Source organism: Pseudonaja textilis, chromosome 14 (assembly GCF_049901715.1).
Source record: "Pseudonaja textilis isolate UNSWEBS1 chromosome 14, rPseTex1.2, whole genome shotgun sequence".
In the NCBI taxonomy this organism is placed as follows: Eukaryota; Metazoa; Chordata; class Lepidosauria; order Squamata; family Elapidae; genus Pseudonaja; species Pseudonaja textilis.
The window spans coordinates 12,675,401-12,701,327 of record NC_142003.1 but is presented as its reverse complement, the minus strand read 5'-3'; the positions used below and the strand labels follow the sequence as shown (position 1 = coordinate 12,701,327).

General features: G+C 53.9%; 2 protein-coding genes across 2 annotated transcripts; one reads left to right on the top strand and one right to left on the bottom strand.

Moving 5' to 3' along the window:
* Positions 1-563: 563 nt before the first annotated feature.
* On the bottom strand, positions 564-1,559 carry LOC148124696 (claudin-34-like). Its single transcript, XM_087912600.1, has one exon. The coding sequence runs from the start codon at positions 1,515-1,517 to the stop codon at positions 564-566; it is 954 nt and encodes a 317-aa protein (XP_087768726.1). The 5' UTR covers positions 1,518-1,559.
* A 10,226-nt stretch (positions 1,560-11,785) lies between these two features.
* Positions 11,786-23,941, top strand: PLK1 (polo like kinase 1). Its single transcript, XM_026704020.2, has 10 exons — positions 11,786-12,263; positions 15,069-15,237; positions 17,810-17,954; positions 19,510-19,603; positions 20,985-21,204; positions 21,302-21,463; positions 21,553-21,630; positions 22,352-22,506; positions 22,890-23,072; positions 23,490-23,941. Exons 1-10 carry the CDS (start codon positions 11,817-11,819, stop codon positions 23,697-23,699), a joined length of 1,863 nt encoding a protein of 620 aa, XP_026559805.1. The 5' UTR covers positions 11,786-11,816; the 3' UTR covers positions 23,700-23,941.
* Positions 23,942-25,927: the final 1,986 nt, after the last annotated feature.

The window sequence follows — 25,927 nt, the reverse complement described above, 5'->3', positions numbered from 1 at the left end:
GGGGGCTGGGAGAGATAAATATAGAAATAGATGAGAGATAGGGGTGTCAAACTCAAGGCCCCCGGGGCCAGATCTGGCCCATGAGGTGCTTAAATGTGGCCCACGGGGCCATCCTGGAAATATCAAAGGACCGGCCCGCGGTGCCTCTGCTGGCCAAAAACGGGCCGCGCAGGGGCTCCTGCATGGCCCCTTTTGGGTCTCCCCAGCCTCCCAAAATAGGCCACGTGGAGGCCATTTTCAGTCAGGAGAGTGCTGCAGGAGATCATGGAGGCTGAAAATGAGGCGTGGGGGTGGGCGCAGCCCTGCTGCTCCCCACTTTGACCAGTAGGGTTCTGCAGGAGGCATCCGTCCTGTCCCCCCACACACACACACTCCCCTCCCCTCCCTCCCCACCCACCAGCCTGCGGAGGAGAAGTATAATGCTGATTCGGCCCTCAAAGAAATCCAGTTTGACGAGAGACGGAGACAGAGGCACAGAGAGAGAGAGACACTGTAGACAGACAGACAGACAGACAGACAGACAGACAGACAATCGATCCTGGTCACCAGCAGAAAAGTCTTTCCTACTCCGACGGGTGATGCTTCCTCCTTGGATGTGATTCCCTGCTGTCCAGCTTCTTCACTGCCTCCTCCCCTTCAGCTGGGGATTCGACCACATATGGAGTAACTAATACAATAGGGACCTCCTTAGCATCCTCAACCAGTTGCTGTTCCTCTGATTGTACAGACTCTTTCTTCATCACTGTGTGGTGCACAGATGTTGCCGCATCAGCCCGGGGCTCAGGCTCCTCTTTCTGTGGTTGGCAGATCGTCCCAGAAGAGCCAGCATTTCTACTAATTTCAGCTTCTGTCAGCGATCCAACTCCTGGGGATAAAACCATATTTTCTCGACCGTTTTGAAAAGCCCGTCTATTACAGACGATCATTACGCCGCTCACTAATAATAAAAATGAAGCAATATAGCCAACATAAATAGCAGCTCCCATCTCCTGGAACATTGGGGAAGTAGGCATTTTGAAAGACTCAGGAAACCTAATGTCTGCATTAATAAAGATGGAATAGCTGTTCCAGGAAATGGGAATTAAGATTATGATTCCTGTTAGGAAATTCATAAGGCCTCCAACATTGAAAAGAGTGAGCAGAAAAGTTTTGTGTGTTATGGTTCTGACAACATTCCACAAGGCAAAGCTCATGAACGTTATCCCCACGGCTCCCACGATGCAACACAAGCTCAGCAGATCTTGAGCCAGAAAAATTTCATTGGGCAGCATCTTCAGATCTTCAGTGAAGTCCTCACAGTGGATGTATCTGTTTTCTGGGTGAGTGCTGTGCAGATAGCAGGCTCTCCAGATTCCGATCCATAACAAGCCAGGATACAAGTTGTCCTTACTTTTAACATGCCACACTCTCCAGTGATCGGTGGCTGTTGAGGTAATACACAGGATCCATCCTAAGATACTAAGCAAATAACCACCAAACTGGGCCCTATTAATCCAGACTGACCATTTTGTAATCATGGATTCTGTTTCACTTGGTATTTGCTGGTTAAGTGATTTATTGGTCATGTATATGAACTTTGAACTGTTGAAATAAAATCAAAACAAAATAATTCAACATATAGTCTATGTATGCTATTATTCTGACACTTGTACACAAATACATGAATAATCTAGAGGTCTAAAGGGCATTCATCACTGATTCTATTGGAAGTAAATTTCTCCGACTGATTTATTAGCAGTATATGTTTATTTATTAATCAAATTTATATGCCACCCATTACACTATCTAAGTGACTCTGAATGGTTTACAAATACAAAGGATAAATATTGTTTTTCCCATTCAAATCTCTGAAAATATTGAAGTTGCTTATAAAAAAGCAGGGGATTTAAAAGGTTTAAATCAAATATGTTGGCATTAAAATAATACTCAGCCAATTGTCAAGGAAAAAGCAAGACGCTACATTAACAGTTAAAGAACTTCAGGAGATGTCTACAAATGTCAGATATGTTATTGTGGAACATTTCTAATCTCACGAGCTAGACCAGCAGTGGCTAACCTTTTGGGCACCAAGTGCCCAAAGCGCATGCGTGCATGCGCATCCCCAAAATGCAATGTGCGTGTGTCCCTGCACATGCATGCACATCCCACACATGTTCCCCGTGCACGGGCACATGTCCCCCCACACATACGTGTGCACCCTGTGCATATACCACCACCCCGTGCATGCACAGCAGAGTCCCAAAGACCAGTTGGCTGGCAGGAGGCGCGTTTGCAGAGCTGAGCTGGGGCACCTCTGGCACCCGTGCTGTAGGTTCGCCATCACAGAGCTAGGCTGGAGCTTGAGAATTGTATGCAGGAAGGCCTCTGCTATGCTAAAAAATGGTCTTAGCCCAAATTTGCTGACATGATAGCTACTCAAGAGACAACCCCTAGGAACTAGGACCATAAAAGGTAATTTGCAAATAAGGGCAGGGGGCGATAGAATTAGAGGAATGGGAGGTGTAATCAGGGGTGGAGATCATGTATTCACTTTAGATGCTTTGGATAGGTTCTGACGGCATGAGGACTAAGCCGAAAGGTAGGAAGTAAATTTGTTAACAGCAATAGGGAATATAAGGTAAACATATTGATGATTTAGGGCAGTGATGATGGCAAACCTTTTTGTCATTGCATGCCGAAAATGTGTGTGTGTGGTGCATGCGTGCCTACGCCCAGAATGCAATGCATGTGCGCACCCCCCCACCCCCCTGTGCATGTGCGTGCACCTTCCCCCACACGCCACGCCCCCCCGCGCATACGTAGCCAATACCCAACAAACAGCTGGCTGGCAGGAGGCGCGTGCGCATGCTCAGTGGATCTGATCACGGCTCACGTGCCGGCAGAGATGGCTCTGCGTGCCACTTCAGCACACATGCCATCGGTTCGCCATCACGGATTTAGGGTGTCTCCACTGAAGCTGCGTGTACATGGTCCACCTCTTTGCAAAGTGATGGCTAAAATTGCATTGTTTTCTCTTGGAAGTTTTGGCCAGTGATATTTTTATTTCTAAACTAGATATCTTATGAATAAGAAAACTGATGAAATCCTGCCCCCATCAACATACCGTAGTTTAATTATTATTTCTACATACTACAAATTGAACAGGATATATATTTTTAAGTGTTAAATACAAATCCTATTTAGAATAACAATAACAGTTCACATAAATGGAAGCCACCTACCTTGTAGCCAGAAGATTTTCATTACTCCTCATTTGAAAATATCTTAGACTATGAACTATGTTAGTGACTGTAAGTTTGCTGAAACAAAACAAAACAGAATACTTTAGCTTTCATTTAGATAGTTGCATGTGCATGTGTGATCCCTGAGACCACACTAGCAAGATTATGACACAGTAGGAACAATTTCCTTTGGATAAATATCTATCATAGTTGTCACAAATAGTTCTTCTAAACTGTACCACTGTTTTTCAACCTCAACAATTTCCTACCCAAACATTTTTATTAGGTTATACACTATTATAAAATGCAAAATACTAAATAAAAGAGCAGTGAAAGGGATGGGAAAGGGAGAGAGAAAGCAGTGAGGAAAGGTAGGGGGAAAAACTCAACAATTTTAAATGCAGTATAGTTTGATTGAGCTGGTATTGCCGTAGCAGATAGTTTGTGCAATAGCACTGGAATTATACACTGCTCAAAAAAATAAAGGGAACACAAAAATAAGACATCCTAGATCTCAATGAATGAAGTATTCTTATTAAATACTTGGTTCATTACATAGTTGAATGTGCTGACAACAAAATCACACAAAAATTATCAGTGGAAATCAAATTTAGCAACCCATGGAGGTCTGGATTTGGAGTTACACTCAAAATTAAAGTGGAAAAAAACACTACAGGCTGATCCAACTTTGATGTAATGTCCTTAAAACAAGTCAAAATGAGGCTCAGTAGTGTGTGTGGCCTCCACGTGCCTGTATAACCTCCCTACAATGCCTGGGCATGCTCCTGATGAGGTGGCGGATGGTCTCCTGAGGGATCTCCTCCCGCACCTGGACTAAAGCATCCCCCAACTCCTGGACAGTCTGTGGTGCAACGTGGCGTTGGTGGATGGAGCGAGACATGATGTCCCAGATGTGCTCAATTGGATTCAGGTCTGGGGAACAGGCGGGCCAGTCCATAGCATCAATGCCTTCATGTTACAGGAACTGCTGACACGCTCCAGCCACATGAGGTCTAGCATTGTCTTGCATTAGGAGGAACCCAGGGCCAACCGCACCAGCATATGGCCTCACAAGGGGTCTGAGGATCTCATTTCAGTACCTAATGGCAGTCAGGCTACCTCTGGCGAGCACATGGAGGGCTGTGCAGCCCCCTAAAGAAATGCCACCCCACCCCATTACTGACCCACTGCCAAACTGGTCATGCTGGAGGATGTTGCAGGCAGCAGAACGTTCTCCATGGCGTCTCCAGACCCTGTCATGCCTGTCACATGTGCTCAGTGTGAACCTGCTTTCATCTGTGAAGAGCACAGGGCGCCAGTGGTGAATTTGCCAATCTTGGTGTTCTCTGGCAAATGCCAAAGGTCCTGCATGGTGTTGGGCTGTAAGCACAACCCCCACCTGTGGACGTCAGGCCCTCATACCACCCTCATGGAGTCTGTTTCAGGCCGTTTGAGCAGCCACATGCACATTTGTGGCCCGCTGGAGGTCATTTTGCAGGGCTCTGGCAGTGCTCCTGTCCCTCCTTGCACAAAGGTGGAGGTAGCAGTCCTGATGCTGGGTTGTTGCTCTCCTACAGCCCCCTCCACGTCCCCTGATGTACTGGCCTGTCTCCTGGTAGTGCCTCCATGCTCTGGACACTACGCTGACAGACACAGCAAACCTTCTTGCCACAGCTCGCATTGATGTGTCATCCTGGATGACACTACCTGAGCCACTTGTGTGGGTTGTAGACTCCGTCTCATGTTACCACTAGAGTGAAAGCACCGCCAGCATTCAAAAGTGACCCAACCATCAGCCAGAAAGCATAGGAACTGAGAAGTGGTCTGTGGTCACCACCTGCAGAACCGCTCCTTTATTGGGGATGTCTTGCTAACTGCCTCTGCTTTCCACCTGTTGTCTATTCCATTTGCACAACAGCATCTGAAATTGATTGTCAATCAGTGTTGCTACCTAAGTGGACAGTTTGATTTCACAGAAGTGTGATTGACTTGGAGTTACATTGTGTTGTTCAAGTGTTCCCTTTATTTTTTTGAGCAGTGTATTTGAAGTAAAAAGTGATATACCCTCGATTGGTGATCACGGACAGATAATTGCAGCTGTCTCTCACAGCCTCCAATGCCGAATGACCAGCATCTCTTCTATTCTTCTCTGAAATTTCCATTTTCAACTGTCACTGAGCATTCCAACTGTCACTCCTCAACTGACAAACCACAGAATTCCAATGACCAATCTCAAGGAACAGTTTCCATCTTTCTTTCAAATTAACGCAGATGTTTATATACAAACAAAATAAACTAATTCAATAGATGTAAAATGGTATGCTAAATGTCTTCTTCAGGTCTTCAAATTAACAGAGTTGAAGGGACCTTGTAGAGCATCTAGTCCAACTCCCCCGCCCAAGCAGGAGACTCTATACCATTTCTGACAATTGGCATCAAGCGATGAAGCTCCTGCAACTTCTGAAGGCAACTTCTGTTCCATTGGTTGATTGTTCTCACTGTCAGAAAATTTCTCCTTATTTCCAGGATGAATCTCTCCTTGTTCAGTTTCCATCCATTATTCCTTGTCTGGCCTTCAGGGGCTTTGGAAAATAGCTTGACCCCCTTCCTCCTGTCTGGGGCAGCCCCTCCAATATTGGAAGGCTGCTCTCCCGTCTCCCCTGGTCCTTCTCTTCCCTTGACCAGCCGTGCCCAGTTCCTGCAACCGTTCTTCATATGTTTTAGCCTCCAGTCCCCCAATCGTCTTTGTTGCTCTTCTCTGCACTCTTTCCAGAGTCTCTAGATCTTTTTTATAATGTGGTGACCAAAACTGGATATTCTATCTTGCTTGACCTTCAATCTGCCAGTTTGAGCTAGCTTTTTATCTCCACTGAATTCCCTTCTAAAGCAATTTAAAAGTACAAAATGTTGCAAAGAGATGCTTTACAACAAACCAAAGGGATCAAAATGTATAAGAAAGAGCTGAAAAGAAAGAAAAAAACAGTGAAGAAGAGAAAAGTGGGCTGGAGGTGTACACTTTGGCTTATAAATTTATTCTAAATAAATTTCCAAATAATGTATAACTGTCTGATTTGGTACAGTAAGCAAAGAGGGCAAGTATGGACTCCAACAGATAGTCAAAACTGCAAAAAGAACAATAGCAATGGCACTTAGCCTTATATACCGATTTACAGCTCTCTCTATGCAATTTTACAGTTAGCATATTGCCTCCAGCACTCTGGGTCCTCATTTTACGGCCTTGGAAGGATAGAAGGCCGAGTCAACCTCAAGACAGTGAGAATTAAACTGCTGGCTGTCAACAGAATTAGCCTGCAGTACTGTGCCAGCATGGTAACCAGCCTGCCTTCACAGGAGGGCTAAGAAAGTCTCTACAGACCCCTCACATCCTGAACATAAACTGTTTCAACTTCTCCCCTCAGAACGCTGCTATAGGGCAGTGCATCCCAAAACTAGGGACAGGGGCAGTTGAAGAAGCTTCTTGGATGAGAAGCTAAACATCTTCAAACAAAAACCGGAAAGTCTAATTGCTTCTTGAAAAACCAGGGCCTGGATGACTGAGAATCTCCATAGATGAATTTATCACCATTCAGTATTAAACAAATGGTGATTTGTGGGCCACCCACATTCCTGGAAGAGGTTAATGACAAGCCCGTCCTTCCGATGGATCCTCTGGAAAAGTTGAATGGACTGAGAGGCAGATGAAGTCCTCACTTTGGCCTTGCCCTACAAATTTCCATCTTGGGCACTCGAGAAGCCATTGGGCTAGATCTCTGGATCTGCGCATGTCCGGATTGACCTCAATTCCAGTGGGACTGTAAAGGGGGAGCCCTAGACCAAGATTCCAGAGAAAACCTTTAGGCTCCTCACCTAGTGGAAGGAATAGCAACGCGTCTACGGAGTGAGAGAATCAGGTTCCCAGCTAAATTTTCCTTAAAAAGTGACGATTTGCCCAGTAAGAGAGGAAGATGGGCCCAAAGTACAGGACTTCTTGTACTTTGGGATGAAGATATTAAAAGGTATCCCAGCAACTTTCAGGTAGCAGATGAGCTCTGGCAGTGTCTTTCTTTTGATTGACACATCTCCTCTTCTGGAATGGGAGCAGGGGTGGGATTTGTATTACCGGTTCTGTGGGCGTGGCTTGGTGGGCGTGGCAGGGGAAGGATATACTGCAAAATCCCCCTTCCCTCCTCACCCCACTAACCTGCTTTCCAGCTCCGTTCTCCTGGGCAGGGCAACCAAAAAAGACCCAACCAATCAGCTGGGATTCAATGGGAGGCAGGGAAGAGATGGGGTTGGCGGGGCCAGTCAGAAGTGGGATTGGCCGGTTCTCCAAACTACTCAAAATTTCTGCTACCGGTTCTGTAGAACCAGTCAGAACCGGCTGAATCCCACCTCTGGAATAAAGCAACGGGGATGACCTCCAGTTTCTCCTTCGGCTGCCGCAATGCTTCCCAGCATCAGACTGGCTATGCTCCAGAACCCAGGATATCAAGCCACAGGGGAGCCTCCGCCTGCCCCCCACAGATTTGGGTGGCGATGGCCATGGCAAGGCAGGCGTCATGGCGGATGTGGCTGCGGGTCCCAGGCGCGGGAACTGCTAGTGATGGCTGCCTCAGCTGCTGGGCCCAGCGGCAGCGCTGACGCCTTCACGCCCCACCAGCAAGCTCGAGGGGACGGAAGCAGTGGTGGGATTCAAATTTTTTGACCACCGGTTCTGTGGGCGTGGCAGGGGAAGGAGATTGTAAGATCTCCAGTCAGAGGCAGTATATGCCGGTTCTCTGAACTATTCAACATTTCCGCTACCGGTTCTCCAGAACTGGTCAGAACCGGCTGAATGCCACCTCTGGGCAGAAGACAACCCACCCGGTGCGGCTGGGGCTCCCAGGAAAAGGAAGGCCGGCAGCAACACCCACGAAGCCGGTCTCAGAGACACGCCCAGCAGTTTCTCCGAGTCACTTGAAAATGCCAAAAACAGTGAGACTCAAGAAGAGTCTTGCAAAAAGAAATGGACTTTATTTATGGCCAGAAAAAAAGGAACTGGGTGTACTACGTCCAGGACCTGCAGATGCAATCAATGCGTGTTAGGAATCCTCACACTGAGGGGAAGTCTGGCTTGCTTTTATATCCTGAAACCATCATTGTCTTATTCCCTAACTCCGGCCTCCTAACTTCCTGCAAAAGGATGCCTTCAATGCAGGTGTGGAACGCTGCAGGTTCTGCCCAATTCTATAGAACCGGTAGCTCTGAAGAGCAGCAGACGCCAAACCGGTTCTGTCTTTGCTGCTGTTTGGCCCACCCACCTTCCCGGTCCTTTATTTATTGCTTTTTCAGCCTCAGCTGCTTTGCGCAGCACAAATGAGGTTGAAAAAGCAGGGAAAAAGAGGCTTTTCAAACACTGTGCACCTGCACGCAGCACTTTTCAGCTGTCCAGGCAGCACAGCTTAAGGGTTTTTTACACACACACACACACAGTAAAATGTAGTCACAGAAACAGTAGTAACACCGGCGGAATCCCACCCCTGCTTCAATGTGACCTGAAGCTTGGGGAATTTCCTTGGTCCCCCAATTAGCCACTGTAGCCTCCGGTGCTGCTCCACGGATTGCCCTGATACACAGCCAGTTCCTGGACAGGAAAAGGATTTATGGATTTAGGATGGATTCAGATAACGGAACCATTTGTCCGATATGCCTGAATACAGGAAGGATAACGAAGGATAGAAGAGATGGCGGGAGAGAACATCGCCCATCAACAAAGGTCAAGTAAATGCTTGAGTAACAAGCCCCTCATCAATGCTATCATATATTCTACTTTTATTTATTATACCCTTATTGGTATTTCCCTACACTATAATCCCTTTTTTTTTTTTTACACAAAAGGTCCATAAGCAGGTTCCAATCACCAGTATATGCAGGCAACTTCTTTAGTCACCCCGGTTGTTAAGTGAATCCGGCTTCCCCCGTCGACTTCGCTTGTCAGAAGGTTGCAAAAGCGGACCCTGGGACGCTTCAACCATCATAAATACAAGCAATCACTTGGCAAGCATTCAAATGTTGACCGTGTGACCATGGGGAGGCTACAACAGTCAGAGTGTGAAAAATAGTCCTGTCACTTTCTTCAGTGCCATTGTAACTTTGGTCACTAAATGAACTGTTGTAAGTTGAGGACTATCTGTACTTTCCAGAACAGCATTTCCCAGCATCGTCCCGGTGACAATTTGCTACGGATATTTTGAGTTCTCCAAGTGGGAGAATGCACAACTTTGTGGGTTAATTTGTATTTATTGGGTCGCCCCTCACATTTCACAGGCTGAGGTTGCTGCAGATGAGACCCAGATACTGACCCCCCCCCTGCCCCCCTGCCCATGTGCTTGGAAAAGCCACAGGTAGGTAGTTACCTGCCTCAGTTAGTCCTCCTGCTGCTAAAGACCATCCTGGGCAGTTTGGGTGCATTTGGGCAGCAGCCATAACAGCAACCGAGGCCCATTTGGACCACCACCTCTCTTGCAGAGGCTGGGACCCCCCTGCCCTGGAATTGCCTTGCAGCCAGCCCATGGCTGGTGGGATCCCTCCCCAGGAAGGACCTGCACATGCCGAGGACACGTACTAAGGGCGTCACATACTACTGAATCTTGGGAAAAGTCTTCTGAGCAGCCAGGAATTTGGGGGTGGGGGGTGTTCGCTAATGTTACACCTGCATTGCCTGCTTAGCTGGTGCTGCCACTTAACACTCCCCCCCCCCCTTCTCGATTCCTAGCAGCTCATAAGTCTTGGCTGACCTCATACAAGGGGGTGGGGTCAGTGTGGCTTAACATGCAGAGGGGAAACCTTGAGGGTTGGCACAGCTGGGAAGTCAAAAGACTTGGGTGGTCTGGCTGGCGGCGGGGGGGAGGCAGGCAGGGCAACACTTTGGACAGAGCTGAGAAGCACCTGTGGATGGAGGGTTAGATTAGGAGTTCAGCTGTGGAATTCTTTTTTTATTGGCCAAGGGTGATTGGACACCCAAGGAATTTGTCTTGGTGTAAATGCTCTCGGTGTCCATAAAAGAAAAGATACATTCGTCAAGAGCCAAGAATCATCAGGTATAACACTTAATGGTAGTCATAGGGTACAAGAAGCAATCAAATCATACTAGGAAACAGTCCATATAAATCGTACGGATACAAGCGACAAAGTTACAGTCATGCAGTCACAAGTGGGAGGGGACGGGTGATAAGGAGCGATGGGAAGATTAACAGTAATAGTAGTGCAGACTTTGTAAATAGCTGGACAGTGTAGAGGGAATTATTTGTTTAGCAGAGTGATGGCTTTCAGGGAAAAACTCCCCTTGTGCCTAGTTGTTCTGGTGTGCAGAGGATCCTGGCTGCATTTAGTGCTGAGACAAAAATTGTAAGTTACTCTTTTATAATAGAATTCATATAATTAGACTAGAAGGGTCTCTTTTGCTCTTTCTGATGCTTCTTGTTAACTTTTTTCTCTTTTTCTGCATAGACAGCCCCCGCACACACCCTAAAACCTAAAACGTGTTCAGTCACAAGTACAAGGATACATTGTTATAATCTTCTTGGAGATGGGAAGATCTGCTAGGCAACAAGGGAATAATCCTCCCAGCAGCCCAACCAAGCTAAGAGACTGGAACAATGTCATGCTGACCCTCCAGCTTGTCCTTTAGCATCTAGAGAAGAGGGGGGGTGGGGGGGGGGGTGCGGAGGGCTTCTTGGGCGTGGCGTGTTCTGGGCAGGGGTCTAAAAAGTAATGCTTGAATATGGAGGCTTGCTCTTCTTGTACCCAATCCAAGGGACTTGAAGGCCCGTTTGCAAACGCTTATTTTCTTTAATAAACCTTTGAATTGTTCCTGTGTTGTATTGAATAATTCGGTTCTGACATCTCCCGGTGCGATCCCCAATTCAGCCCAGGACCCACCAGAACTTCTCCGACAGCCGGTTCCCAGAGCCCACTTGGTGGCAGCCCCGTCCACCGGCTGGCAGCCTGCGGGGTGGGAATCTCACCCGGGGAAGCCAGCCTGAATTCTACAGCCCCCCCCGCCCCGTCCCCCCCATAGATCAGCGGAAAAGCGGGCGGGCGGGGGGGGGCGCTCTCGGCCTGCTCGTTCGGCGACCTCCACCCCGGGCTGCCAGCCCAGGCCCTCCGCCCCCGCCGGCCGGGCTCCGTCTTCCCGGCCTCGCCCACCGGAGCGCTGGACGGCCCCCGAGGGTGCGGCGCTTGGGGCGGGGCAGGGCAGGCCCGGGGGGGGTGTCCGTGGAGGGTCAAGCCCACCCACCCCTCCCGCAGCATCCAAGCCCGGGCGGGGGCGAGGGAGGCGCGCGGCCGGAGGGAAGCAGGAGCGGCGGCGGCGGGCTTCCGCGCGCCCTCGAGCCCGCGCCCGGGAGGCGGTTCCCGGCCCGCCCCTCCCTCCTCCCTCCCGTGCTGCTTAGCGGCGCGGGAGGCGGGTTGGAGTTTAAATCCTGCCGGCCAATGGGCAGCGCGCTCGGCCGCCCGTAACGCTCCGGCTCCGGCTTCGAAGGCTCCGGCGGCGGCGGCGGCAGGCGAGCGAGCAAACGGGCGGGCGGGCGGGCGAGGGCGGCGGCGGCGGCGGGGATGAGCGCGGCGGTGCCCGGCAGGAGCTCCCGGCCGGCGGGGGTGGCGGCTCCCGGGCGGGGGGCGACGGCGGCGGCTCCGGCACAGCCGAAGCAGCCGCCCCAACCGGCGGCGCCCGCGCCCTCCTCCTCCTCGTCGGCGTCGGAGAGCCGGGCGGTGCCGGAGGTGCTGGTGGACCCTCGGAGCCGGCGCTGCTACAGCCTGGGCCGCTTCCTGGGCAAGGGCGGCTTCGCCAAGTGCTACGAGATCACGGAGTCGGAGAGCCGCGAGGCCTTCGCCTGCAAGGTGGTGCCCAAGGCGCTGCTGCTGAAGGCGCCGCAGAAGGAGAAGATGACCATGGAGATCGCCATCCACCGCAGCCTCCAGCACCGCCACGTGGTGGCCTTCCAGGGCTTCTTCGAGGACAGCCACTTCGTCTTCGTGGTGCTCGAGCTCTGCCGCCGGCGGGTGGGTAGGCGGGCAGGGAAGCGGGGCGGGAGGGGCCCCGGGTGGGGGGGGGAGTGTGCCCGCCGCCGGTTCTGCTCCTGCGCTTGGCCGGGAGGGGAGGGGAGGGGCTGCCCTCGCCCGGCCCGCCGGTGGCCGGCGGGAAGCCGCGGCAGCCCCCCCATCCCTCCCCGGCTGCCGTTAGACTCCCGGGACAGGCGGAGGCGGGGCGGGGGCTCCGGCGCCCCCCATTTGAAAGCGAGCGTTTCGGCCGTCCCTGTCGGGGATCGGCCGCTCCCGTCTCGGCTTGGATCCTGCCCGGCGCTCTCCGAGGGCCAAGCGGGGCTCCTGGGGGCCTAAACGCTGAGCATCGGCAAACGGGCTGCGGGGCTGACCTGGGGGGGGGGAGAAGGGAGGCGACCCGGGGCTCCCCCAACCGCTTCTCTTCCTGACCTCCATCTTGAAGCCTCTTTGGGCTCCTCCCTGCCCTCCCCCCCCGCCCCCCGTTTGCCTGAAAGCAACTCGAGCGGGAGTGATGCCTTATGCAGGTGTGTGTCTCCCCCAGGTGAGCTTTACAAATCAAAGAAAACCCCTTCCTTGGGGCCAAAGACCAGCAAAAGGAGGGCATAAAAGACACAAGGGACTTTAAACTTGCACGCAAAAAAAAGCCTAGAGATATAGAAACTACCGGGAGAACCTAAAACCGAGGGGTAGTTGCAGTCCGGAGGGGGGTTGTAGGGGCACCTGGCAAACCAGATCTGAGACGCTCTAGAGCAAGACCCGGGATCTGGTTTGTGGCAGTTGAAGCGGACGCAGCCCCTTGCTTGGCCCCTTTTCTCATTCCAACAGCCTGGGGCGGGGGGGTCGCATCCTACTTTGAGTGGGGACCCTTCATGGAGCAGGCCTTTCGGATGAAGCAGACACCAGGCAGCGAGGAATCTCCTGCACTGAAGTCTAGGCCAGGGGGGGCTCCAGCCTTGGCTGTGTTAAGCCTGGTGGACTTCAACTCCCAGAGCAAAGCTGGCTGGGGAATTCTGGGAGTTGAAGTCCGCCAGGCTTAAAGTGGCCCAGGTCGGAGACCCCCCTGGCCTAGGAAGAGGTATAAAGAGAGGTGGTTTGGTGGGAGAAGGGTTTCCAAGGAAATGTTGGCGCACTGACCAGTGGCGGAAGGATCGCCCCTCCCAAATATCTAATTGCTCCTCTGCAAGTGTCTTCTTCCAGCCAGTCTCCCTCTCGGGTGTCTTGCTCAGAGTCTGGGGATGGGGTGAAGGAGACTGATCAGGATGAATCCTCCTCCTGAGGGGTGGGATGCAGAGCAAGGGGGAGGTCCCCCTCCCCAGAAGCCCAGATTGTTCTCAATGGCTCCTGGAGGGATGAGGTTTCTGGGCTCTGCAGCGGGTGCCCACCTGGGCAGGTTTTCTATCATTCGGCCAGGGCGCCTCCTTCCAGGAGAGGGGCCCCTGCAGAGATTCTGAAAGAAGGCTTCCGTGTGTGTGTGTGTGTGTGTGTGTGTGTGTGTGTGTGTGCGACGGTCCAACTGTGGCTGGAGCTAGTTCTTTGGCAGCTTTGCAGGAGGCGCCCGAAAGAGCCGAGTCATCATTCAGTTGGCCTGAAGGAGCCAGTGTCCGGCTGTTTCCCACGGCTTCCTCTTTCCTGCACGCCAGCAGTTGCTGGTGGTGTCTTTTCTGCTGGAGGAGACCCTGTGCTGCTCCTGGTGTAGAATTGGATACCTGGGTCTACTGAGTGGTAGCAGGAGCTTTTTTGGCTTGGAGGGGGTGAAGGGGCCAGGGGGAGACTCGGTTGGGGTCAGGGCGGCCTGGGGGTGACCTGAGGCCCCTAGTTCAGTTAGCCTTGGGTTGAAGTGGGGATAGCAGGGGTTGGTAAGGTAGCAGGAGGCCATTTCGGATTGAAGGCATTTCACTGGAGCAGGTGTGGGAGGGGGTTGCTTGCAAACTTAGGGATGACTCCCGGGGCCTCTGCAGGGGGGCTGATCACTCATTCTGGAGGTGAATTTGGCTGGGGGGTCACTTTCAAGGACACCCTTCGGAATTCGGCCTGAGGACTGTTTGAGCTAGGGAGAAACCTGCCAAGTTTGATCTTTGGATTTTTGAGCCCAGGGTACTTCAGGATTGGGGCGGGGGGCGGGGGGATTTGTGCTTTTGAAGAGGGTGTCATCACTGGCCGGGGGTGGGGGCATACTTTGGCTTGTCCAGTGCAGGTAGAAGTGGGGTGGGGCTGTTTCTCCTGGGGGCAGGGGAGTCCCCCCCCCCCCGGGTTTTGGAGGCAGGTGAGGCTCAATCTCCGGACTGAGTTTCTGTATTGAGGGGGGGCTTTGCAATGTTTGCAGGGCAGTTTCTTTGGGGCCTTGGGATGGCCTGGCTTTCCTGAAACACGGATCTCAGAGTGGAGCTCACGGGAGTCCCTGCCGGTATCGCTTTCACAATCATTGGCGTGGGAGTCGTGTGCTTTCTGTGCGCCTTTGAGGAGAGGCAGTGGCCTGAGAGGGTTTAGGGCAGGGCGGGGTCTCCAACCTTCGCAACTTTTAAGACTTGGGGGCTTCAACTCCCAGAATTCCTGAGCTAACATGACTGGAGGATGAATTCTGGGAGTTGAAGTCCACAAGTCTTAAAAGTTGCCAAGTTTGGGGACCCCCGGTTGAGGGGCTGGGTTAGGGAGGCTTACAAGCACCACGCCTGCTTTGAGTTTCCCCAAAGTTTCTGAATGCTTTTACGAGACCCTCCTCTTTCACCCATGTTCCCTATAGTGGGGAGGGGAGGCACTTGCCTCTTCTGACCTCAGCTCCTCACAATGCTCTTCTCTCCCCCACAGTCCCTTTTGGAGTTGCACAAGCGTCGGAAAGCCCTGACGGAGCCCGAGGCCCGTTACTACCTGCGCCAGATCATCCTGGGCTGCCAGTACCTGCACAGCAACCGCGTCATCCATCGCGATCTCAAACTGGGCAACCTCTTTCTGAACGATGACATGGAGGTGAAGATCGGTGAGTGGGCTGCGGTCTCATTCTCTGGGCAGGGCTGAGTCGGGGTGGGGGACCTCCCCGGTCCGGGAGGGGTCTCGGCCCCTGCTGCCATTCAGGCCTGGGGGCTCGGTGGCCGCATCCTCTCCAGGATGCTGAAGCAGCCAGCAGGGAAGGTGGGGCTGTTGCCCAGTTGTAGGCAAGACTGCACTGTGGTGGCGCAGTGGTTGGAATGCAGTACTGCAGGCTCCTTCTGCTGACTGATTGCAATTTGGCAGTTCGAACCTCACCAGGCTCACAGTTGACTTAGCCTTCCATCCTTCCCAGGTGGATAAAATGAGGGCCCAGATTGTTGGGGGGCGAGAGACTGACTCTGTACACCGCTTAGAGAGGGCTGTGAAGCGGTGTGTAAGTCTTAGTGCTGCCCAACTCAAACTGAGATGCAAAAAGGAAAAAGGGGTGTGTTGGGGGACATAATTCATACAAAGTCACTGATTTAAACATTAAAATGGGGAATAGAGCCATGCTCAACCTTCCCATAAAGTGGGTGGGAACCGCCCAATTTTCATCACCTTCTTAAAGCCAACCAGTGGGAGATTGTCCCAAAGGACAGGGGCTGCCCCAGAGAAGGTCCACCTACCTCCTGAGGCCCTTAGGGGCCTGGATCCAGTGAAGGGCCTGGAATGTGATTCTCCCAGAAGCTGTCGGTGCAATAGGTAACTCAATTCCATGCCGGGAAGATCTTTATGGGTGACAGCAGCACTTTGAACGGTGCCCAGAAGCTCTTTGGGTGCCAGTACAGCTCCCATAACTACCACCCATTCTGTACCAGCTTCTTCAAGAGCAATCCTGCCCAGATTTGGGGCCCCACAGACTCTCCATTTCCAGGATCTGTGGGGCCCTAAACCCATAGCCCCCGAGTCCGGAGAGAAGCTCTGCCGGGCTAGCTGGGGCAGAGATGTAGCGGACATCGCATAGAGGTGGAATAGGATCAGGGGGCACAGGCTGGGCAGCTGCCTCCTCCACCATCACCACCCTGAGCCAGTCTCAGAGAAAGGCGGGGGAGCCCCGTCAAACCCCGCTGGATCTCCTGACCTGGTCTAGAAGGACACCCTGGTCGATGGCCTGAAAGGATGCCAAGAGATCCACGAGTAGTAAGAAGGATTCTCCCAACTTGGACCCTACAACTAAAGTCTCTGCACTTATCCCACTCTGGGACCTGACTGGGGGCGGGGCTCCAGATAATCGCCTGCTTCCGGGACCCCCGGGAGAGGGAGGGAGGAGACCCAAAGGCTTTCCTGGTTTCCCCCCAGCAGCCTCCCAGGTCAGTGGGGTCCAGTCAAAAGCTGCTGTCCCCAAAGTCTCAGCCGTGCCCAACTCCTCTGGCACCCCTCAGATCTGTTCGGCTCCTGAGTCCTTCCTTTTGGGGGTGGGAGGGGGGAATGTCACGGTGAATTGTGGGTCCCCAGGGAGCAATCTGCCCAGGGCAAGGGGCAGAGAGTGGAGGTCTCCAACTCCAGATCCTGTTGCCACTGCCCCACAACGGGGCTGGCCTAGGGGGCGCGCACACACTCTGCACCCGGGAGTTGAGGCCACGGTGGCTGTGAATTGCAGCTGCATTGGCCCAGGGCGAATGGGCCGTTCATGGTCTTGCCACCATGAGCCTGGGCACTGCCAACCCAAGAGGCGGCATCGAGCGGGGTGGACAGGGAAGCTGCCACTCTAACCCTGAAGGCCCAGCCCTGGGAGTGGGATTCTAACCCACCATCTGTGGGAGGGGTGGGGATGACCTGACCACCCCCTGACTCTTCCAGGAAATGCTAGTGCAATTATCCAGCTGGGTCCCAGCCGGTGCTTCCCCCTCTCTGTCCCGGGCTGTGTCTCGGGCATGCACATCAGGGTGGGGGCACTCTGCACTCAGAGACCTTCATAAAAGGCCAGCCTGGCGTTTGGAGGCCAGGCCCACCCCAGGACCGAGAAGCGGGGATGGAGCCGGGCTAGAATGCAGGCCTGGTGGGAGGCGCAGGCTCACGTTTCCCGGGCCTGATTCCCGCCGTGTCGCCTGTTGCCCAGCAGCTTCTCTTCTGCTGGGCGAAGCGCTAAAGGAGCTAAGAGGCCAAGAGCTCCTGGCTCGTCCCCGGTGCCAGTTCCGGGTCTCCTTGCGGGGAAAAGCCCAGCGTTGCAATCAGCAAAGCAGGAGCAAAGGCCCGTCTTCAGAACTTGTCCCTCCCTGGCCCTGCGGGTGATTCCTGGAACTCGGGGACGGCTGGTGCTTAAGCCTCTCACTTCCTGAAACATTGAGCACATCATGGCTGCCCTTTGATCTTTTTTTCCCCCAAAAGAGAGAAAACAGATGTTGGGATTCAAGTGCTTTTCCAAACTCGTAGCTGTTTGCGTCCAGGGCCTCGGAGGCTGCTGGGCCGGGGGGGGAAGGGACTTTCCGGAGCTGCGAGAGCCAGGCTGGCCTGTGGCTTGGAGACCCTCTCCGGGTCTATAGCTCAGGCACCTGGGAGAGGCACCTGGGCGGCTCCACCTGCTGGGTTTGGGTCCCCCCGGCCAAGCTGGACTCAGGAGCCTGCCCCTTGTGTCTCTCCAGGTGACTTCGGCCTGGCCACCCGGGTGGAGTACGACGGGGAGCGGAAGAAGACCCTGTGCGGGACGCCAAACTACATTGCTCCCGAAGTGCTGTGCAAGAAAGGGCACAGCTTTGAAGTGGACATCTGGTCCATCGGCTGCATCATGTAAGTTGGGGGTGCCTGAAGAGAAGTGGAAATCACAAGAGGAAAATTACACACACACACAGCACACAGCACAAGGGACCTTGGGGAGGGGAGCCTTGTGCACGCCCCCCCCCCCAGTTTTGCAGATTGGAGAATGGACAAATAGGGGTTCAGGGGGGCTCTGCAGACCTTGTCCCAGAGGTGCTTTCCTTCAAAGGCAACTGGACTTCCTTGTTTGGCTAGAAGATCTCTTGCTTCTCATCCAAGAAGCTTCTTTGGTTCTGACTGAATGGTGGAGAATGGAAGGATTTATGTTCCTTGCAGTCATCTGACCATTCACATTCTTTCTGGTGGCCTCAGTGACTCCCAGAAAGAATCCTAATAACCAGATGACTGCAAGGAATAGAAATCCTTCCATTCTCCACCATTTGATCAGAACTGAAGAAGCTTCTTGGATGAGAAGCAAGAAGTCTTCTAACACAGTGGTCGCCAACCGGTGGATCAGGAGAAAATTTTGGTGGTCCGCAGAGAAATGTCACCCCCAAAGCAATTAATCCAGGCTGTGCCCACATGACCTGCGGGAACAAAAGGCTTGCGTTGCTTGCATTGCAAACAACATGAGGTAGTGAGGGGAGGGGGCAAAGGGCGGAGGGGGGAAACTTGCCCCACGCGCCTGGCCTGGCCCCCGGGCTGCTTCTTTCTGCTTCTTTCTTCTGCTTTTGGCTGCATGCAAGGAAAGCAGCAAAAGTCTTTCTTTCCCGCAAACTCCCCCAGAAATGAGTCTTTGGGATCCTGCAAGGCCTCCTGCTCCAAGAGGCTGTGCCAGCAAAGACTTATTTCTGGCAGAGTTTGTGGGAGAGAAAGAAAGACTTCTGCTGTTTTCCTTGCATTAAGCCAAAAGTCTCTCTCTCTCTCTCTGTCCCCCTGAGAACGGAGCTGGAGATGGGATCCTGTGATCCCAAATAAAGAACGATCAAGCGGTAGGAAAATGGGGTGGGGAATGTTCTTGCAGACTCTTTGGGGGATTTTCCCAGGGCCTCTGGTCCGTGGGATTTAAAATGATGAGTTTGGTGGTCCCTGAGGTCCAAAAGGCTGGCGTCCCCTGTTCTAGCAAAGCAAGGGAGTCCAGTTGCCTTTGAAAAAAAGCCCCTTTGGGGCAACCATGACCGGTTGAGGGTCTCCATAGACACCTGCAGGGCTTTCTCTGTAAGAAGGCGGGGCTCCCCAAAGAGCAGAGACAATTCAACAACCCCAGCTTCCATAACCTGTGGCTGCTTGAAGTCCCTCCATGTGATTATCGGGCGTGACTTCTCGGTGACAAAAGCCACGTTCAGACACCAGGGACTTGGGAGCCCATCAGCTGGGTGGCTCAACAGGTGGAACCCTTCCTGCATTGTGCCTGGGGGGGGGGGTCTCGGGTGTGGCTGGCTCTCCTGATCCGGGAAGGGGGAGCGGAACTGGCTCTGCCTTCTGAAAATCGCCACCTCCCTGCACTGGAAGATGGGCACTGGGCATCTTGGCTTTAGAGGGGGCTTTGGGGGCGGGGAAGTGGTCCTGAAGCTGTTTCTCCTTGCAGGTACACACTCCTGGTTGGGAAGCCACCCTTTGAAACCTCCTGCTTGAAAGAAACGTACATTCGGATTAAGAACAATGCATACACGATTCCTACGGTGGGTCCTCTTTGAAGCCCCCGGCTGCCCGTCGGGACTTGGGGCTGGGCCGGCTTTGCACTTCTGACCCCATCCTCCGGGTCTGCTTGGAGTGAATGCAGAACACGCGTGTCCTTGCCTGCTCTTCCCTCGGCCTCAGGCGGGGCGCCTGGGACCCTCAATGAATCGTGGCTCTCCCCCTGCCCCCAAATCTTCCTCCTGTGGCTGTGTGAGCTGCACTCCTAACAGATTGTAGTTTGGCAACACTTGGTAGTTGCTCCCTTTCGGTCCTTTTCATTTCAATGCCTGAAATCTTATGTTGCCCTGAGTCACTTTACAGTCACTTTCTAAGCGGTTTGCAGAGTCAGCCTCTGCCTGCCCCCACCCCCCACACCCACACCCACCCACCCAAAACAATCTAGCTCCTCATTTTGCTTGTTGAGCTTTCAGGGGTGGTTGAATTGAATTCTGGCTCGCCTGCAACTCATTTTGCTTTGCTTGGAATCCAGGCTAGCAAGTTTAGTTCAGTTTATTGTCATTGCATCTCGTACAATGAAATTCAATACCATCTTCAGTGTACAATTTATGACCATGAAAATAAATACAAACACACATCTTTCACATTCCACACATTGAATTGAAAACACCTGATGTTGCATGAATGTTGCACTATTATACAGTTGAATTCAACAGAGCTCCTGCCCTGGGATAGAAGCTGTTTTTCAGCCTTCTTGTCCTTGTTTTTATTATTGTCCTGTACCACTTGCCAGATGGTAATAGTTCAAAAAAGTGGGGGGGTGCCCAGGATGAGATGGATCTTAAGGTAGCGGGAGCTATAAAGCTCTTCCAAAGAGGGGAGAGGGCAACCCAGGATTTTCTGGGCTATGACGTTAACCTTCTGGAGTGCTGCCCTATCTGCCCCTGTGCAACTGACAAACCAGACACAGGTGTGCAGGAAGTTAAGATACTCTCTGTGGTGCAGTGGTAGAAGGTCACCAGCAGTTTTCCATCCGGTTGTTGTTTCCTGAGAGGCCTCAGGTAGTATAATCTCTGCTGGGCCCTTTTGACCAGGGCTGCAATGTGGGCCCCCCAGGTCAGGTCCCCTTTTAGGGTAACACCCAGAAACTTAAAACTGACCACTTGCTCCACTCGGTCTCCATGGATAAGCAAGGGCTGGAGGTCTGATCGGTTCCTTCTAGAGTCCACTATCAGCTCTCCTTGGTCTTATTGGTGCTGAGGACCAAGTTCTTCTCTCCACACCAGGAAAGCACAGAAGTCCCTGGGCCTTAATGCTTTTGGCACTACTAGCTTCATAGCCTCGTGAAGGGGACGGACATTGGTAGCGGGATGGTGGTGGTGGGGGATTGTGTAGGACTGGCCTGTGGACCTTCTGCCCCTCCAGCACATCAACCCCGTGGCTGCGAGTCTCATCCAGAAGATGCTGCAGCACGACCCGACCGCCCGGCCCACCATCGACGAGCTGCTCAATGAGGAGTTCTTCACGACGGGCTACATCCCTTCGCGGCTACCCACCACCTGCCTTACGGTTCCTCCGCGCTTCTCTCTGGCGCCCAGCAGCCTGGACCCCGGCAGCAGGAGGCCTCTTGCGGTGGTGAACAAGGGTGAGCTGGGGGGAGGGGGAGCGAGGTTTGGGGGCTGTCCCCCCCCCCCTGGGCCAGGCAGCTTCTGAGTCCGGCCGACTCTTCTTCCCTGGCGCAGGACCAGAGAGCCCCGCCCTGGAGAAAGTGCCCGAGAAAGAGGACAAGGCTGGCACCCTGCTAGAGCCCGGACACCTCCAGCCGTGCTACCTGGCCGACCTGCTGCAGCAGCTGATGCGAGTCAGCGCTTGCCGGCCCTCGGAAAAAACTCCCATCAGGCAAGGTGAGAGGCGGCTGGCTGGAGGCTGCGCTTTTGAGCCGGCCAACCCCGGGTGGCTGCCTTCACTGGCATCTCTCTCTCGTTCTCCCCAGAGGAGGCTGAAGACCCGGCCTGCATCCCCATCTTCTGGATCAGCAAGTGGGTGGACTACTCTGACAAGTATGGCCTAGGTAAGTAGGTGGTCTCAGGATAGGTGGTCTCGGAGGGGGGGGGATGGGTTAAACAAGGGCACTTTGGAGGGAAACACTCCACAGAAACAGCCCCCAACACCCCCAGCTACATTTCCCCCTGCAAGGACGGTTGGTTTTTCTGCATTTCGTGGGACAGAGCAGAGACCCTCTTGGTGGGAGGGCCACTTTGCACCCCAAAGGCCCTAAAACACACGAGGGGCCGCAGATGTGGAATTGAAGCTGGGTGAACTGAAATTCAGAGTATTGTGATTTGGTCAGATGTGAATAGAGAGAGAATTTCTCTTGACAATTTGTCAGTCTTCAATTTGTCAGGGTTCAAACTGACACCCCCTGCCCCCCCAACCCAGGAAAAAGAGGGGCTCATTTTGCACTATTGAGGCTGATGACAGGTTTGCCAGAACTACAGCAGCCTCTCTCCCTTTTTGCTTCCCTCTTTTTCTGGATTGAGTTAAAAGAGATTTAAATGGTGACGTCCTATGAAATCACGCTTAGTTCTTGCTGAGGATCTGTGCCCCACCGGCTCCTTCAGGCGTCCCCCCCAGAGCCCTCCCTCCCACGCTTCCCAGCCCCTGAGCAACGAAGGGGGCTCAGACGGCCACGGGGCCAGCAGCCGTATCGTCGGTGGCTGCGTCCAGGCAGTCCTGCGGGATTGCGGCCTGATCCAAGGCAGCTGAGGATGCGCCCGCCTTCTCTCCCGCAGGCTACCAACTGTGCGACAACAGCGTTGGGGTCCTTTTCAACGACTCGACTCGCCTCATCATGTACAGCGACGGAGACAAACTGCAATACATTGACCAGAGCGGCTCTGAGCTGTATTTTGACGTCCTCTCGTACCCAGATACTTTCAGCAAGAAGGTGGGAGAGAGGGAAGGGGGGGCTGCTCCACCCTTGCCTCAGTTTCCCCTTCTGTCTCTGATGGGCCGGAGGGGAGGGGAGGGTCCCCTCCGTTGCAATCTCGAGTCTGTGCTTGAAGGGGCATCCTTACTTCCATCTGGACTGGAGGAAAAGCCGAGGTCCAGAGGGGGCAGCCGGGGGGGAGGGGGCAGGGTGTCGTCAAAAGGCTTGGTGGACAGATGCTCCCGTCCAAGGGATCGGCAGGGGCAGGGATCGGCAGGGGAGGGGGCTCCTGGCTTTTTCCTGGAAGGCGGCCTTTGGGGGGGGGGGGGGGGCTTCTTGTGCGGTGGCTCAGCCCCTGCCCTGCCCTGCCCGGCTCACCTGCCCTGCTCCGCTTTCCCCAGATTAAACTGCTGGAGTATTTCCAGAACTACATGAGCGAGCACTTGCTGAAAGCCGGAGCCAACGTGACTCCCCGGGAAGGGGACGAGTTGGCACGGCTGCCCTACCTCTTGAACTGGTTTCGCACCCGCAGTGCCATCGTCCTGCACCTGAGCAATGGCACCGTGCAGGTGAACTTCTTCCAGGTGAGGCAGACCCCTCGGTGGGCAGGGGGGGCAGGTAGCAAAACGCTGGCCTTGCAGGGGCCCTGCTCAGACTGCAGGGCTTCAGTGGCGGAGGGGGGAGCCTGGAGCCCTTCTCCCTCCCCCCCCCCCAGGTGCTAGCGCTCTCTCTGGGGACACAGCAGCACTGACCCCCCCGTGTTCCCCCCCCTCCATCCCCAACATCCACCTGGCTTCCCTGGGAGGAAAGGAGGCAGACCAACGGCAGCCTTTCTGAATTGGCACTGGAGTTCTTGCCACCCCCAGTTCCTGGGGGCCTCCTAGCCGGGGGGCCCTTCTTAGAACGGGGGTGGGTGGGGGTGGGGCACAGGCTTTGCCACCAGGCACTGCTGCCCTCCTGGTGCTAAGCGAGCCCGGCCTGCTCTCCCTTCTCGGCCACAGGACCACACCAAGGTCATCCTCTGCCCCTTGATGGCCGCCGTCACCTACATCAACGAACGGCGCGAGTTCCACACCTACAAGCTGGCCCTGATCGAGGAGTTTGGCTGCTGCAAGGCGCTGGCCAGCCGCCTCCGTTACGCCCACACCATGGTGGAGAAGCTGCTGTGCTCTAAATCGGGGGCTGCCGCCACCGCCAAGGCGCCAAGCTAGAGCCGGGGGAGGCTCCGCTTGGCTCAGAACTGCGCGGCCCCTCCTGGAGGCCCCTCCTTGGCCAGGCCGCACGAGGCCCCCGGCTGCCTTAGGGGCCCCTTCGCCACAAAAGGACGAGAACTTAACAGGATGCCTTTCCTCCAGATTCTGATGATTTTCCCCCCTTTCCCTCTTCTGCCCCCCACTCAGACTAAACTGTTTTATACTCACTTTGAATAAAGCCTCTGGCCATTGCCTTTTGATTCGGATTTAAGCCGCTGTCTCTGGAGGGGAGTGCAGGCTCCTTGGCCAGGCGGCTGCGGGCCTGGCTTAGAGGCTGTGCGGCTCATTGAACCGGGCCTTGGCTTGCTCGGCCTTTGGTGGCCCTCCTCCAGCTGGGCCCCCCCCACAGCCGGCCAGCCCTGTGAAGAAGGGGGAGGGTCGGGCCGGGCAACCCTGCAATCAAGTTAGTTTGGGCTCAAGAGTCCTGAAGCCGGAGAACCACGAGTGTCCCTGGCTGAAGGAGCTCTGCCTCCATCCCAGCCCACCAGATCCCTGCACTGACATTGCCCAGGCAGTGTGAGTTGAGGAGACGAGGGGGAGCGGCTCTGGTCACCCCCCCACCCACCCAGGCCAGGTCTTCGGGGGGGGGGTGTCACGGTTCTGAGATCCAGCAATGTGGGCTCCCTGGCCTGGAGGGTTTGCGCCCGAAGCCCCTACAAGCGGTGAAGAGCAGCCTGCAACCGAGCTTCCCCAGGGAGATCCTGGGTCATTGGAGGTTTGGTGCACCCACAGGAGAGAGACCCCCAAATGATGGAAAGGGGCTTGACGAGGACTGTCAAACGCAGGATGGGTGGAGGGCTCAGGCAGAGGGGGCCCTTGGTTATGCACTCCCCACCTCAAGGCATCGTGCGTGTCCACTGCTTGGACAGGGAGGAGCTGGCTGCACCAGTCCCTGCCCCACGCAGTGCTGTGGCCTGCAGTTCCCTGGACCATTGCCAGCCCTGACAAGCATTTAAGGTCACTTCCCGGTTGAGCCCCTGATCGGTTGAGGAAACTCACCTTCCCATCCATTCATTCATTCTTGCTACCTTTATTGTTGTACAATGAGATTGGCTGAGCCTCCCTTCGTGTGCACACCCCAGCGCAACTGACCGTGAGGAGAGAAGTCCCTAATCCAGTCCCAATCTCATTACACTAAGTGACCTTGTTGCACAATGCGCCAGCCCCGCAAGTCTATCGTACTATGTTGACATGGAGTTATTTTCTGTAGGTAGAAACTGAGCCTGTTGGTGCGGCTGGCTGTGCTTCTCTTATCTCCTTCCCAACTGTAGGAGAGTGAGGAAGTGCTGACCAGGGTGTGAGTCCCTGAGGATTTTCCTCGCTCTCCTAAGGCAGTGAGCCCTAGCAAGGTCATCTAGTGGTATCAAGGGACAGCCCACGATGTTTTGTGCTGTGCTCACCACCCTCTGTAATGTCTGTCTATCCATGGCTGTCAAGCCAGCATACCACACCGTCATGCAATGTGGGAGGACGCTTTCTATGGTGGATCAGTCATCGTTCCACTTTATTCTTTCTCAAGACCCTGAGAAAATGGAGTCCCTGTTGGGCCTTTCTGGCCACCTGGGTTGCGTTGTCTTTCCAGGTAAGACCTTCACTGAGGTAGACTCCCAGGAATTTAAAGGACGAAAATGGCAGGGGGGGGCATGTTTGAAGGGATGCCCCCCCCTCCCAGTGATGGGAGCGCCAAACTTACCTGTCCTCACAATTGGAACCCAGAGCCTGACAGGAATATTTTGACCTATTTTGTGAAGGATCAGACGATGGGATGTATGTTCCTTAAGCAGCCTTGCTCCTTCCTGTCTTCTCTACAGAAGGACTGGGGGGTCGTGTGTGTGTGTGTGTGTGTGTTGCCTCAGACAAAGTTAAAACTGCTTTTCTCCGCGGAAGGAGCGGGGGGGGGGTTGCAGGGAGTGGGGGTGCTGCTTTGAGTGGCTCTGCAATTGGAAAGGGGTTGGAACCGCACATTCTTAGTAAGGGAGAGGTTAACACCTTAAACCACTAGCCAGGATATTAGGGACGAGAATAGCTGGCTTATAAGGAACCCCCCAAACCACGTGGCTGGCACATGAAACCAGGACACTGCGAGGTATCCGTGACCTGGGGTGAAAAACAGATGACACGCTATTTAGCTACATACGGGGCTGAGATCCAAATAACCAAGCAATACGATCTGTTATGCATGCAGA

Excerpts from the sequence above, each read along its gene's own strand:
- LOC148124696 (XM_087912600.1), bottom strand. The coding sequence starts at position 1,517 with ATGATTACAAAATGGTCAGTCTGGATTAATAGGGCCCAGTTTGGTGGT.
- PLK1 (XM_026704020.2), top strand. The coding sequence starts at position 11,817 with ATGAGCGCGGCGGTGCCCGGCAGGAGCTCCCGGCCGGCGGGGGTGGCG. Across the intron at positions 12,264-15,068 it reads TCGAGCTCTGCCGCCGGCGG|TCCCTTTTGGAGTTGCACAA; the intron begins GTGGGTAGGCGG and ends TCTCCCCCACAG. Across the intron at positions 21,205-21,301 it reads TCTTGCGGTGGTGAACAAGG|GACCAGAGAGCCCCGCCCTG; the intron begins GTGAGCTGGGGG and ends TCCCTGGCGCAG.